This window comes from Anarrhichthys ocellatus, unplaced genomic scaffold (assembly GCF_004355925.1).
Source record: "Anarrhichthys ocellatus isolate YVR2014 unplaced genomic scaffold, GSC_Weel_1.0 scaffold1074, whole genome shotgun sequence".
NCBI lineage: Eukaryota > Metazoa > Chordata > Actinopteri > Perciformes > Anarhichadidae > Anarrhichthys > Anarrhichthys ocellatus.
Genome location: NW_022281048.1, coordinates 2114 through 13862, shown reverse-complemented (window position 1 = coordinate 13862; position 11749 = coordinate 2114). Strand labels below are relative to the sequence as shown.

Below are 11749 nucleotides of genomic sequence, written 5' to 3'. Positions count from 1 at the left end.
GAGAATGCAGCTTTAACACATGAAGCATCGGCTTCACTCTGCAGAACAGGAGGTTGCTGCCTGGTATTAACACAACTGGCGCTAGAGGAGAACCTAGAGCGTCCTAAGAAGAGGCTTTTCCCTTCTGGAGCCGACACACAAGGACGTCTCTCATGCTCTACGCTGATTGACTTCCAGTGAAGCAAAGTGACTGATGAGGACGGCGGGAATCGCGGACACATCGATGTTGATGAACGACATGTTACGGTATGCCGATGGCTCTCCGCCTCCCGGAATGTGGGCGTCATCGTGGGAACAGATGGAGCGATACGAGGCGAAGTCAAAGCAGGGCGAATGTTCCACAGCAGACACGATGACGTGAAGACGTGGACGAGCAGTTTACATGACATGTTTCCGTCTCGAAAAAAACCTCTTTATTTCATAAAAAGTAATTTATTATCTAATTATCTTAATGCTATCAATTTGGGGAATGAAATACTCGCTCTAAATCTTTATGTCCCTTAAACTTTATCACTCCTTTCAACTTTGACGAAGGCAGACAAATTCACTCAGAGCACTAAGAGGAAACTATCTCACCGTAGCTTTAGGCTCTACAACAGTTTACCTCAGACGGACTGACAGACGCTGCTCTGGGTTAACAGGATCCTGGTGACTGGTCCTCTGACCGGGCGGAGACCTCCGGTTCTGCCGATCGAAGCCGATGCGAGTGTCTTAAAAGCTGCATTCTCTCTACTGACCAGCAGAGGGAGTAAATATTTACTGTAATATTTGTGTTTACTCGTGATAAACAAAGGAGCTTTTGGAGCTAAAGCGGTCTAGAACAGAGAGCCTGAACCATGATCGATCCCCATAAACACTATTGAGTGCGTTTGTTCTTGCGTTGAGGTGCTTAAAAAGAGAACTCACAAATAAATTAACAATAACGATATTAGCGCGATAGCTATGCACATTTTATGAATGAATAAATGAATAAATGCCATCGTTCAAATTAATCTTTAACTTTGTTTATTATGCGTCTTGGTCTAGTGTACTAGAGAGATTAATGTAGATATGAGAGGATTTTAGAGGCGCTGGATTATTTATACAATGTTATAAGTGTATTATAATCAATATTTAATTTGATTAATATTAGTTAATAACGGTATATGGGGTCACCCTGAACATAATCCACTAAAATCAACTTTAATATGATTGTTGTTACTGATGAAGCTGTATTAAACTATAGCCTCTTTGCAGATGGAGATGGAGGAAGTTGCGGCGGCGGCTCTTCGCCCGTCTTCCACCTACCAGCAGACTTCTTCCACCCGGCCGCCGCGGCTCATCCGGGGAGTCCCGGGAACGGCGTCAGCCCGGGAGACGGGGGGCCGTCCAGGCTGCCCTCCCCGGCCTCCTGGGCCTCCCTCCGCTCACCCGGAGCCAACAGCAGGCCCCTGAGCTCCCAGGTATTACTGATGGATGGAGGAGCAAATAAGGTTCAGAGGGTTAATGGCAACACACAAAGCTTTGCAGTAGCTGAGCTGCAACTTGTTGTGAGAAAGCGATGCTCTACCGTTGTGTTAAAATGATCTATGATCTCATCCGTAGTGACTCTAACACCTCTCCTGTGTTGGCTTCTGAACGAGAAAAGGCTCCTTATTTCACTTCTTGTCCGCGTGTGGCCATGGAGACGTGTTGTTCTACCTGTTTGGTTAGTTCAGCTTGTGCCGCTGTGATGCTCCGGTGATGCTCTGCGGCACTCAGCTAATTAGCCCGGCCGGCCCTGAGCTCTGAGCCGACTCTGTGCACAGCCGCTGTTGTTCTCGGCTCCGTCCCCTGTTCTTGTATCTCCTTTATCTCCTCTGGTCTTCCTCTACACCTCCCCTCTGTCCTCTTATCTTTCACTTCTTTTTTTCTTCTTCTGCCAATCCCTCCTTTTGCTCCTTTTGTCATCATCTCCTCCCCTCCCCTGTGGTCTTGTGTACTGAGGGTGCAGGGATTAGGAACAATGACTAACAACGTCCTGCTCATGTGACATTGTCACTGACACAAATGCTGTATGACACATTGGGTGGGTTGCACCAATAAGACAAACTTCAAAACCAGGGATTTTTATTTTACAAGACCCTAAACCTACTTTTTAATTGAACAGGTTTTGTTTTAAAGCTCTATTTTATCTCTGAAGGCCATTCAAATCTGCCCTTTTCCACTTCTAATTTAATCTCTGATCTCTGTTTTACTTTAAAGATTGAAAGTAATACTTTAATTCTTGAAGAATTCATAGTTGTTCTCGCATCGCTCCACTGAACGGAGAATCAAAAAACGGAAAAAAGTCGTAAAGGCGAGTGGAGCGCTGAGACCGTTTATGTGGAAGTGTTTTAAAGGAGCAGTGTGTAGCATTTAGCGGCATCTATTGGCAGGAATGGAACATAGGATTATTAAGTATGTTTAGGATACAAAGAAACTATAAATCGTGTGTTTTCATCACCTTAGAATGAGCCGTTAACATCTAACGTAAGTCTTGTCGCGGTGCCGGCCGCCGTGTTTCTACTGTAGTCCAGAACGGACAGACCAAACACCGGCTCTAGATAGGGACACTCGTGTTTTCGCATCAGCCACTTTATTTTTTCCTTCACGCCGGGCACATGGAAGAAGTTTCAGTTAGGCTGCAATCTGCTACCTCACCACTAGATGTCGCCAGATACTTCACACTGCACCTTTAGATAGTGAAGTTTTAGTGAAGATGCAGTGTTCAAATGAGACTTGGATTAAACTGCCTGAGTTGTGTGAGAGTTTGTAAAGAGATGTGTCGGTGTAGTTATGCTGTTGTTAAACACGGCCCCCATTGACGTCAGTGCATCACGACTTTTCTCCATTTTTGAATGCTTCATTCACCGTTGAAGCATGAGAGAAAAACAGGTTTTCTTCAAGAATTCAAGGTAACACGGGGTAAGGGTTGAAGTATTTCTTTTAAAAGTGCCTGTTATAAGAGCTGAGTTTAACAACTTTAACCATGGCTGCACTGACAGGCTCAGCACAGCTCCTTGAAAATACAAAACAAGGCAACCACTCTGAACCAGATTCAGAAAACTATTTCAACTGACAAAAGAAACGTTGGACAGATTTATTTGGCAGATTGCATTTTGCTTGATTTGACCTTTTTTCAAATTAGTTTGATCAAACACAGATTTGATTTAAATCTTTGATTGAAATCTCTCATGTTGCACCTTAAAGCTACGCGCATGCACGAAGGTGTTTATGCTGTCCGTTGCAGTATTCTCCTAAAACAGCAGAGGACGTACGAACTAAATATTCTGCGAAGAAGCAAAAAGTCTCCGTTTCCGGCGAAACGCCACAAAGCAAACTCCACAATGCACGGAAGCATTTTAATTAACTTTAAACTCATATTCATGGACACTTTGATATCCTGTAAACAATGTGATCGGGCTGACATAATATCTAGATTTCCTACTTTTAAAGCATTTGAAAACCAATTGGTCGTCTTTCTAATTTATTATTTGACCTCCTACGATAGCTTGTAAAATAGGTTAGCACACAGCGGGCACCTAGTTAGTAAAAAGACAGTTAAATTAATTGCTCAGGTTGTATTTTTGGGAGGTTTTGGCAAATTTGTTTTGAGATATGTAACGAATTTTATTAATTTAAATTATGCAACAAAAATGGGATTAATTTACAACCTGCTCAGTCATTTCAAACAAAGTTTAGCTCAACTATTACTGATCAATAATCGTTTGCCTTCTGGTTATTTTCTCCCCACCTCCCTCCTCCGTGTGCAGCACCCGTCCCGCAGTGACTCCTCCCTGGCCACGGTCAGTTCAGAGGGCAGCCTGCAGACCACTCTGGAGGAAGGGCTCAGCTTCAGCGTATCCCCGCCTCGAGATCTGGATCTCCCCGTGCCTCTCCTCTGCCCTCTCCCCGGCATGCGCCCTCAGGGCCCGGGCGCCGGAGACCAGGACCACCTTTTACTAAAGAGACGCAGCGCTTTCACCCTCCAAGCCACCAGGGGGCACCAGAGGAGCCAGAGCAGCAGCGGCGGCGGGGGCAGCACCAGCCCCGGTTACCCCCGGCAGGACTCCATGGACCCTTCGGACGAGGACGTGGGCACGGGGAGGGGCGGGGATGGCTGCCGCCACACCCTCAACAGCGAACACTTGTCAGAGACGCTGAACAGCCTCTCGCTGACGTCGCTGCTCGCCCCGGGCTCTCTGGCGCCCCCGGCGGTAAAGAAATGTAACAGCGCGGGCTCGCTGGACCAAAGCAGCCTATCGGCCCGGAGCAAAGACGGACGCCACCTCTGCGGCATCGACGCCCGCAGTTACTTGTCCAACACCTGGACGGAGGGACGAGCGAGAGGCGATGAGGAAGAGGAGGAGGACAGTGACATCACAGACACAAGCTCCAGGAAGAACAGATGAAAGAACACTTGTTGCCTCTCTGTAGTGGAACTCTTTAACCATTCGAACAGAACAGGAAAGAGACTTTTATTACATGTCTGTTCTGGCTGCTTGGGATCAGTCATTCCTCAGAAGAACACAGCTGCTTCTGAGTTTTGACATCCCCTCTCTTTCCCCCACAGGTTATGTAAGGACTCGACGATAATGTCAGCTGGGCTTAGCCTTTTAGCATCACCAGGATTCAGCCTTGAAAGATGTGGCAGGCCTGCGCTTTACATTTGAGGCAGAATATTTGGAAAGCCACGAGGAGACGGGCCTGACAACCGCACTGATTGATGAACGTTACTAAAGTTATTTATATAAAACACTGCGAGAATTAAATATCACAACCAGACATCTCTTGACCCGGCGTGCCCTCGTCCTACGTGCAAAAACGGTGTCGTCAACATTGGACAGATTCTCAAACTCTGAAGCTTCTTTGGAGGAGGAACTGAGCTGTGTACAGTCTGTTTTTTTGTTTTTGTAACAACCATCGCTAACAGTAGCATCGAGCAACCTTTTTGTTTTTTATTCCCTCTTTAGACTCGCTGGGTAACAAGAGAATTGAAAAGGTCGAATATTTCCTGTGTTCTTTTTAATTTTTTTTCAACATATTGAAGCTGTGTGAATGTAGACACGTCTGTCTCCGTCTGTGAGGGAGGAGCCTGGCTGGTCCGGTCATTGACAGAAGAGGGCCTCTTAGAATAGAAGACCGGATATGTGACTGCTGCTGAGGATACATGTGGGTTGTCGGTGGAAGCGTTGGCCACTTTCAGAGTGGACTCTTTGTGCTTTCTACATCCCCATGAAAGGGCTAAAATGTATTGAGTGCAGACCTGGGCCAAAACCTAGCCGGCAGATAATCTCTTTCCACACCGTTTAATTAAAAGTGTCTTTTAGGTACATCCATGTGTCACTGAGATGAACATCGGCTTGTCAAACATCTTTTACTCGAATTAAAAACTTCCTAAAATATGTATTTAACAGATTCAAAAATAAAAGAATTTGAAATTAGGTTATCAAGCTCAAGACATCAAAAGACTTGTTTTACAGCATCTGAACCCTCTTCTTACGTGTCAAATGGGTATCAGGGTAGATTCCTACAGATGAAAGATATTCTTCAAGATAACATGAATATTAAAGGCTTTATAACAAGCAGGAGGCGGTTTGATGTCGTCTGGTTTTCCTTGAGGTTATGTCAACCGTTTTAGCGATACTTCATTGCCATGAAACATTGTACTGCAGACTCTTCACAAGCCAAAGTCCCATTGGCTAGTCCAACTCAGAGTGTAATGGATGCTTTTGGTTTGTTTCGTATTTGGTTTCATTTTCACGATGCACAAATTAAAGCGGACCACATTTTTTTAAATAATACGCTGAAGGGCATATACGTAGGAGAGAATTTATCTTTTTTATCTCGAGAGCTGCGATTTCAATGCAGGGAATCAAGGATTGTGAGTTCCTTTCTGCTCTGGTTTATGTCGAATTGCTTTATTAACGTCGTGGACTTTATTGAGCACATTCTGTACGTTCTGTTCGGCCCAGATGTCAAGCAACCATCGGACTTCTGCAGAAGTCCAAGTCAGTCCTCCCTATCTGACCTTAACCAGTGTCCATCTCAACAAAGGTCCACACCAGAGATCTTTTTGAAACGGACTAAATGTTGGCTTATGAAAGCACCTTTCATCTAGTTTCATTCTCCCAACACGTTGCCATCACAATACTCTGGGCCTTTAAATCAAACTGCAACCGAGCCACAGAAGATACAATTTAGTAAATAGCTGGTTTGTTGGTGTTGTTGCCTCAACCTAACTGTTGGTGTTGTTGCCTCAACCTAACTGTTGGTGTTGTTGCCTCAACCTGAAGCTCTGTTTATCGTATCGAAAAGTACTGAGACCAGTTTGAAATAAAAGAGTGGACATTGACATATACACATGTATGAGATTCAGGATACCTGGATGACATCAAATTGCCTTTATAACCATCTGCCATCGTGAAATAGCCCATAATACTCTTAAGTGTGTCTTAACTGTGTGTGAAACACTGTGTTCGGGTTCTTGTATGTTCTGTCAGATTTCCAGGAATTCAGAAGATGTGACTCACAGTTTGTCTGCTGCATTGAACCCAAATGATTCTTTGACTCAGGTCTGTGAGTGTAGCAAGATATTAGAGAACACCCCCATTCTACGGCAAGCAATGTGGTCCAGATCGGTGTAACTTGTAACTTTGAGCACTTGTTTTGTCAGACATTTTGACACATTGTGACGACCCGTCGCATAATATAGTTATCTATGTCATAATCTTTGAAGAATCCAGAGCAGGTAGACCTCAGGTGGACCTATTTGCACTCACACACAACATACACATACATATCATACAAAGATGTCAATGTCAAAACACTGCAGGATAGTTGTTTGAGATGAGACGGAAGAAACCTTCATCTCTTCCTCTACGTTTTCTTCCCCCCCCCCCCCCCCTTTTTATTCTCATCCAGTCGTATTATCTCCTCTTCCACAGGGAAGCCGGAGTATTAAATTACTCATAACTACCCCTTCTCTATTCGAGATATGCAATATGCTACAGCAGATGTACAGTTAGACGGATGAGACTCGTATAGATAAATATGGTGAGAGGAGATTATATTTATGAATTCATGTAATAGAATTAAAATGTCACCGGGATTCAAAAGGTCACTGACAGGACGATGACGTATTCATGTATTCCAGAGTGTTGGAGTGTGTATTCTCTTCTTCCCCTCCATCGTCACGACCTCGACTTTCTTTCTCCAACAATGCATGTGGGTTCTTTCTGTTTTCTTAAATGTCATTCTAGTGTCATATAAAAGTGAAATTGCTTTTCAACCACTGACTCCTGGACTTTGTCTTTCAAAATGATTCACCATCTCGCTCTCACTTCCTTCTTCACGTCCTCACTAGAACTTTAAAGTCCTCCTTTAGCTTAGTGCTGGAGAAACTAACTGCCATCCTTCCACCTACAGTACCTGACTGATGTAACCAACAGAGGTCTTCTCTCTTCATGTGTAACTTTGTTGTTTTCTTTTCTTACAGCTTTCATTGTCACAGCTTTGACTGCTGTGCACTTTGGTCACCAAAAACGCACCAAAAACCTGCTCACTACTGGCAACACCTGTGCGACATTAAACGGTATAGATTCAGGATTCGGGATGTTGTGTTCCTGTAAAATCCTGGCACATTTAGACTCCAATGATGTGGTGCAGTGTTACAAATGTGCTATTTTTGTCCTAAATGTCAGGTTGCACCCAGAAGATTTGTCCGGCTCCTTTGTACCAAAGCATCTGAGCTGGTCTTGACAGTAACGGCGCTCTGGCATTAAGACAAAAAAGGTAAATGGAAAGGTTTGGCCGACAGCACCGACTCGTGGTTCTGTTGGTGTGGTTGTTGGGTATCTCTTCCACTTCAAGCACCACAGCTTTAATCAGCCTTTCAAGCCTGCTACAAAGTTTGATGGAGAATATGTAATGAGATAAACCTGTGAGACCCAATCAGCTAATTGAGCAGCAGCTGTTGTCAGCCTCCCTCTACACTGCTCTCTTTCCACAGGAGCAGAACATCCACTCACACTGCTGCCGGCATCTTTTCCCACTTTGTGTCTGATTAAATCCACTTACTTGCCTCTGCTTTCCTGCTGTTTCCCCCGAACATTATCGACAGTACAACACTTTTAATCGCCTACTACTTTAGATATTTGCTGGTTTCCTTTTTGGGGTTGGATCAAAGGAGCGATAGCAGTTCAGTTCACACGCATTACAAAACGTGACTTTGTTTTTGAAGAAATTGCTGCCTCAGATAAAGACACATAGGCGTTTGATTGTTTTGATACAACACTCTTCTTTCCTTGGATAAAGAGTATTTTACCTCCAGCGTTAAGTTTCAGCTCGACAAACAGATTATTCAGCCGGCATCCTTCTGTTCCAGTGTCCCACACACGATAAGAAACGCTCTCTGCTGTCTTTCACTGCTGTGCTTTCTGAGGGGATCCTGGGAAATAATCTCCGAGACAAATGTGTTCATTGAAAACAATAGATCTGGACTCTGCTATTACTGCATCATATTTAAAATTCTTTCTTTCTGGTTCTGCAGTCAAGGTGTTAATTCTTTTATTAAATGGACCATAACTTACTAAATGATTATCCACTATGCTTGCTATGTGTTAGAGTTGCATTCTCTCCACTGACCATCAGGGGGCGACTCCTCTGGTTGTGTAGAAGTCTATGAGAAAATGACTCTACTTCTCTTTATGTATTACCTCAGTAAACATTGTAGAGCCAAATAGACCATAAAGCAGGGTATTTTTGGTTTCACACGGGACACAAACAGCAGAAATTCCTGTGTTTTGTTTGACCCATTCATCCACCCCGACCTCCTCCCGACACGGACTTTGTCGATTTGTGCTCGATCCCTTAACGAGGCACACAAGTGTCCGCACGACCAAACTGACGACACAGCATCACACACACGGCCCTTTGCAACGTTATCCGTGTGTCGATGTTTCGCCTCTCCGTGCACATCCAACATTTTGAAGGGAAAGTCATTAAAACCCGCACGAGGTACAGAAGATGCTAACGTTTCCTCGTCATGATTGCGACCGTTGTTTGCAGAAAGTATAACCCACTTTTTATAGGAATACGTTCCAACGCACCAGACTTTAAGTCAATATACTATAAAGTCATCTAACTGCGCTCCCTCCTGTGCATATTCTCTTTTTCTTATTATTTTTCTATTAAATCCACCATCCCACCATCCCTCCCTTACGCTCAAATCCACATTAAGCGCCTCCACTCTTCCCTCTGATGCCACTCGTTTCCCTTTCATCTCTTTATTTTCCTCTCTGATCTCGCCCGGGCCATCGCGTCACCGAGCTGCCAACTCAGAAAGAAATGTCATTAGCGAAACGTATTTGACACAGCTTTTGCCATCACATAAAGCCCCATAGAAATGAATTCTAACTCTATTTTCTGCCCATTTTCCCGGTTCTGGATAACAAAGCAGTGGATCCTGCCTTATAAATCCTCCAGCAGACATGTGGCACCTACAAGAGATTATTATAAAACCTCATCTGCAATCTAAAGGATGCAGTCACACCTATACAATGTCTGTGTTCGCTCTGAATGAGAACACATTTACATTTGTAAGCACGGCCGGATTGAAACAGTCGGGAGCTTTGCGGAGAAAAACGAGCTGCGGCCCCCTCCCTTGACTCTCTGGGCGTTGTGTATGTTCCCCGCCTCCTTCAGGTACCCGGCAAGTGCAACGCACACCGCAATGCAGTTTAATTATATTTTGCCTAAAGCTCCAGAAACCGAGCAGAACTCCAACACTCTATCCTATATACCTCCTACATCCAGGTTGTGTTGCAGTGTGACAGGTAACAAAAAGCAATTTGATTAAACACATTTATTCAGGAAAGTGCAGCATGTAAGAATAACTCTTCACACCTCAGGGCCTCAAGACTTGGAAATAAGATTCATAGTTCATAAAATAACCAAAATCCGATCAACATAAACTGCCTTCAGAGTTTTTATGGTCTCCGGGGTCAGAAGCCCTGCTATTATAAGTCAACAAAGAACGTGTGTGTGTGTGTGTGTGTGTGTGTGTGTCCAGCTGTTTTACTCTGATGGCGAATTAATGAGCAGGTGAGAAAGTATTACAAATGAGTATTGAAAACAGAATTCGTGCATCAGCCTATCGGCCTCTACAGAGACCAACGGCCAAACTATTAAGAACGAATATCAGCCGCTGGAATAATCAGCTGTCACATGCTGTATGTTGGCTGAACTCATCCAACAGTATCGTCAGGGATGGAAGAACAAAGAGTTTAGACCACATGTTCAAAAAGTTGTTAGTTCCTGTGACAAAGAGGACGAAGCTACTTTCTTCTGTTTGTAATGGAACGAGAGTCTCCATCAGGTCGACGGCTGTAGTTTGAGCCAAATGCTAACAATGACAACACTTAGCATCTTGATGATAAGCAGGTCTAAGAGGGTGACTATGGTAAAACATTGGACCTACTAGCATGTTGATGTCTAGCAGGTCAAATTTTTTACCATGTTCATCCTCTTAGTTAAGCGTGTTAGCATGCTTACATTTGCTAAGTAGCATTAAAGACAACTTACACTGGGCGGATGGGAATCATTAGTTATTCCAGGTATTCGGTCCATAAACAAATTATTGGACAAACTGAAATTGCTAGATTGTGCTGGATCGATCCTCTGGGGACCATGATTTCAGGGTAATCCATTCAATAACTGTGGAGATATCTCAGTCTAGACCACAGTAGTGGAGCAGAAGAAAGACCACTGTTGCTGTCTCCTTAAAAACACCTCCTCCAGTTCTGTGCAAGAAAGCGATCCATTTGATTCATTTTGTTTTTGCTGGCACACAATGGGAATTGCTGAGGGGAGGCTGGTGCCAATGCCAATATGTGTTTTTTGCGTCAGTGTTTCTGTTATGTTGAAGTAACAGAGTTCTGCTTTTTTGCCCATGTCTTAAAGAACAACATTTCCATACTACGACTTGATCAGAAGGACGAAAGCAGATGTGGGCTGCTGTGATGAGCTTGCCACTATAGCAACAAGTAAAGCTAACAACCCTCATGATAATCATGGAACAGTCACAAAAACCTAATCTATCTCCACACACCAGTGGTGGTAGGACAAGGAAAGCTTCAGCATTGGTTGAGTGAAGTCACTTAAAAAAAATTCTGCCAGCAAAGCAAATCCAGTTATGCATGAAGAGTAAGCTTCTACACACACACACACACACACACACACACACTCACTCTATGCCAAGCCATGCTACGGCTCAATGAAAGGCAGCATGTAAATAAACAGCATGTATGGGTGTCCAAACTAATGCATCAGTCTGTAAGAAGGAGACTGATCAATTGTCTGTGATCAGGAATCAGAGTGAGACGGGCAGACAGGCCGATCAATTGTTTGCTAATGAGGGAGAGTTGTATAAATGATGGATGAATGTATAAACAGATGGGTGTAGCTGGAGTAATACTCCCCTTGATCAATAGTGCTCAAACTAACTTCTGGAGCAATACTATTAATAACGAGAGACATCAACACAATTCATTTATTCCAAAAGACACCAAAAACTTTACTTTTTTAACACACTACGTGTCAAAAACAGCCCGTCCCATGAAGGGTACTTCTTCTTGATTCTAGTTTCTTATTGAAGATGCAGATCTAGATTATTAAACAATCTTTTTATTGTTTTTTCCACGTGTTTTAGTGCTAATGATAGTCACTAACATTTTAACTAGGAGTAGGA

The 11749-nt window shown here is 43.7% G+C and overlaps 1 protein-coding gene across 1 annotated transcript; it reads left to right on the top strand.

Moving 5' to 3' along the window:
• The first annotated feature begins 1161 nt into the window (after window positions 1–1161).
• Window positions 1162–8632, top strand: LOC116377263 (voltage-dependent T-type calcium channel subunit alpha-1I-like). The gene is made up of 2 exons (XM_031838860.1): window positions 1162–1442; window positions 3774–8632. Exons 1-2 carry the CDS (start codon window positions 1188–1190, stop codon window positions 4410–4412), a joined length of 894 nt encoding a protein of 297 aa, XP_031694720.1. The 5' UTR covers window positions 1162–1187; the 3' UTR covers window positions 4413–8632.
• The last annotated feature ends 3117 nt before the right edge of the window (window positions 8633–11749 follow it).

What these genes read in the sequence shown, in the direction of transcription:
- LOC116377263 (XM_031838860.1), top strand. Translation starts at nt 1,188, where the DNA reads ATGATTGTTGTTACTGATGAAGCTGTATTAAACTATAGCCTCTTTGCA. An exon ending in GCAGGCCCCTGAGCTCCCAG is followed by an intron (nt 1,443 to 3,773) that starts GTATTACTGATG and finishes CTCCGTGTGCAG; the next exon opens with CACCCGTCCCGCAGTGACTC.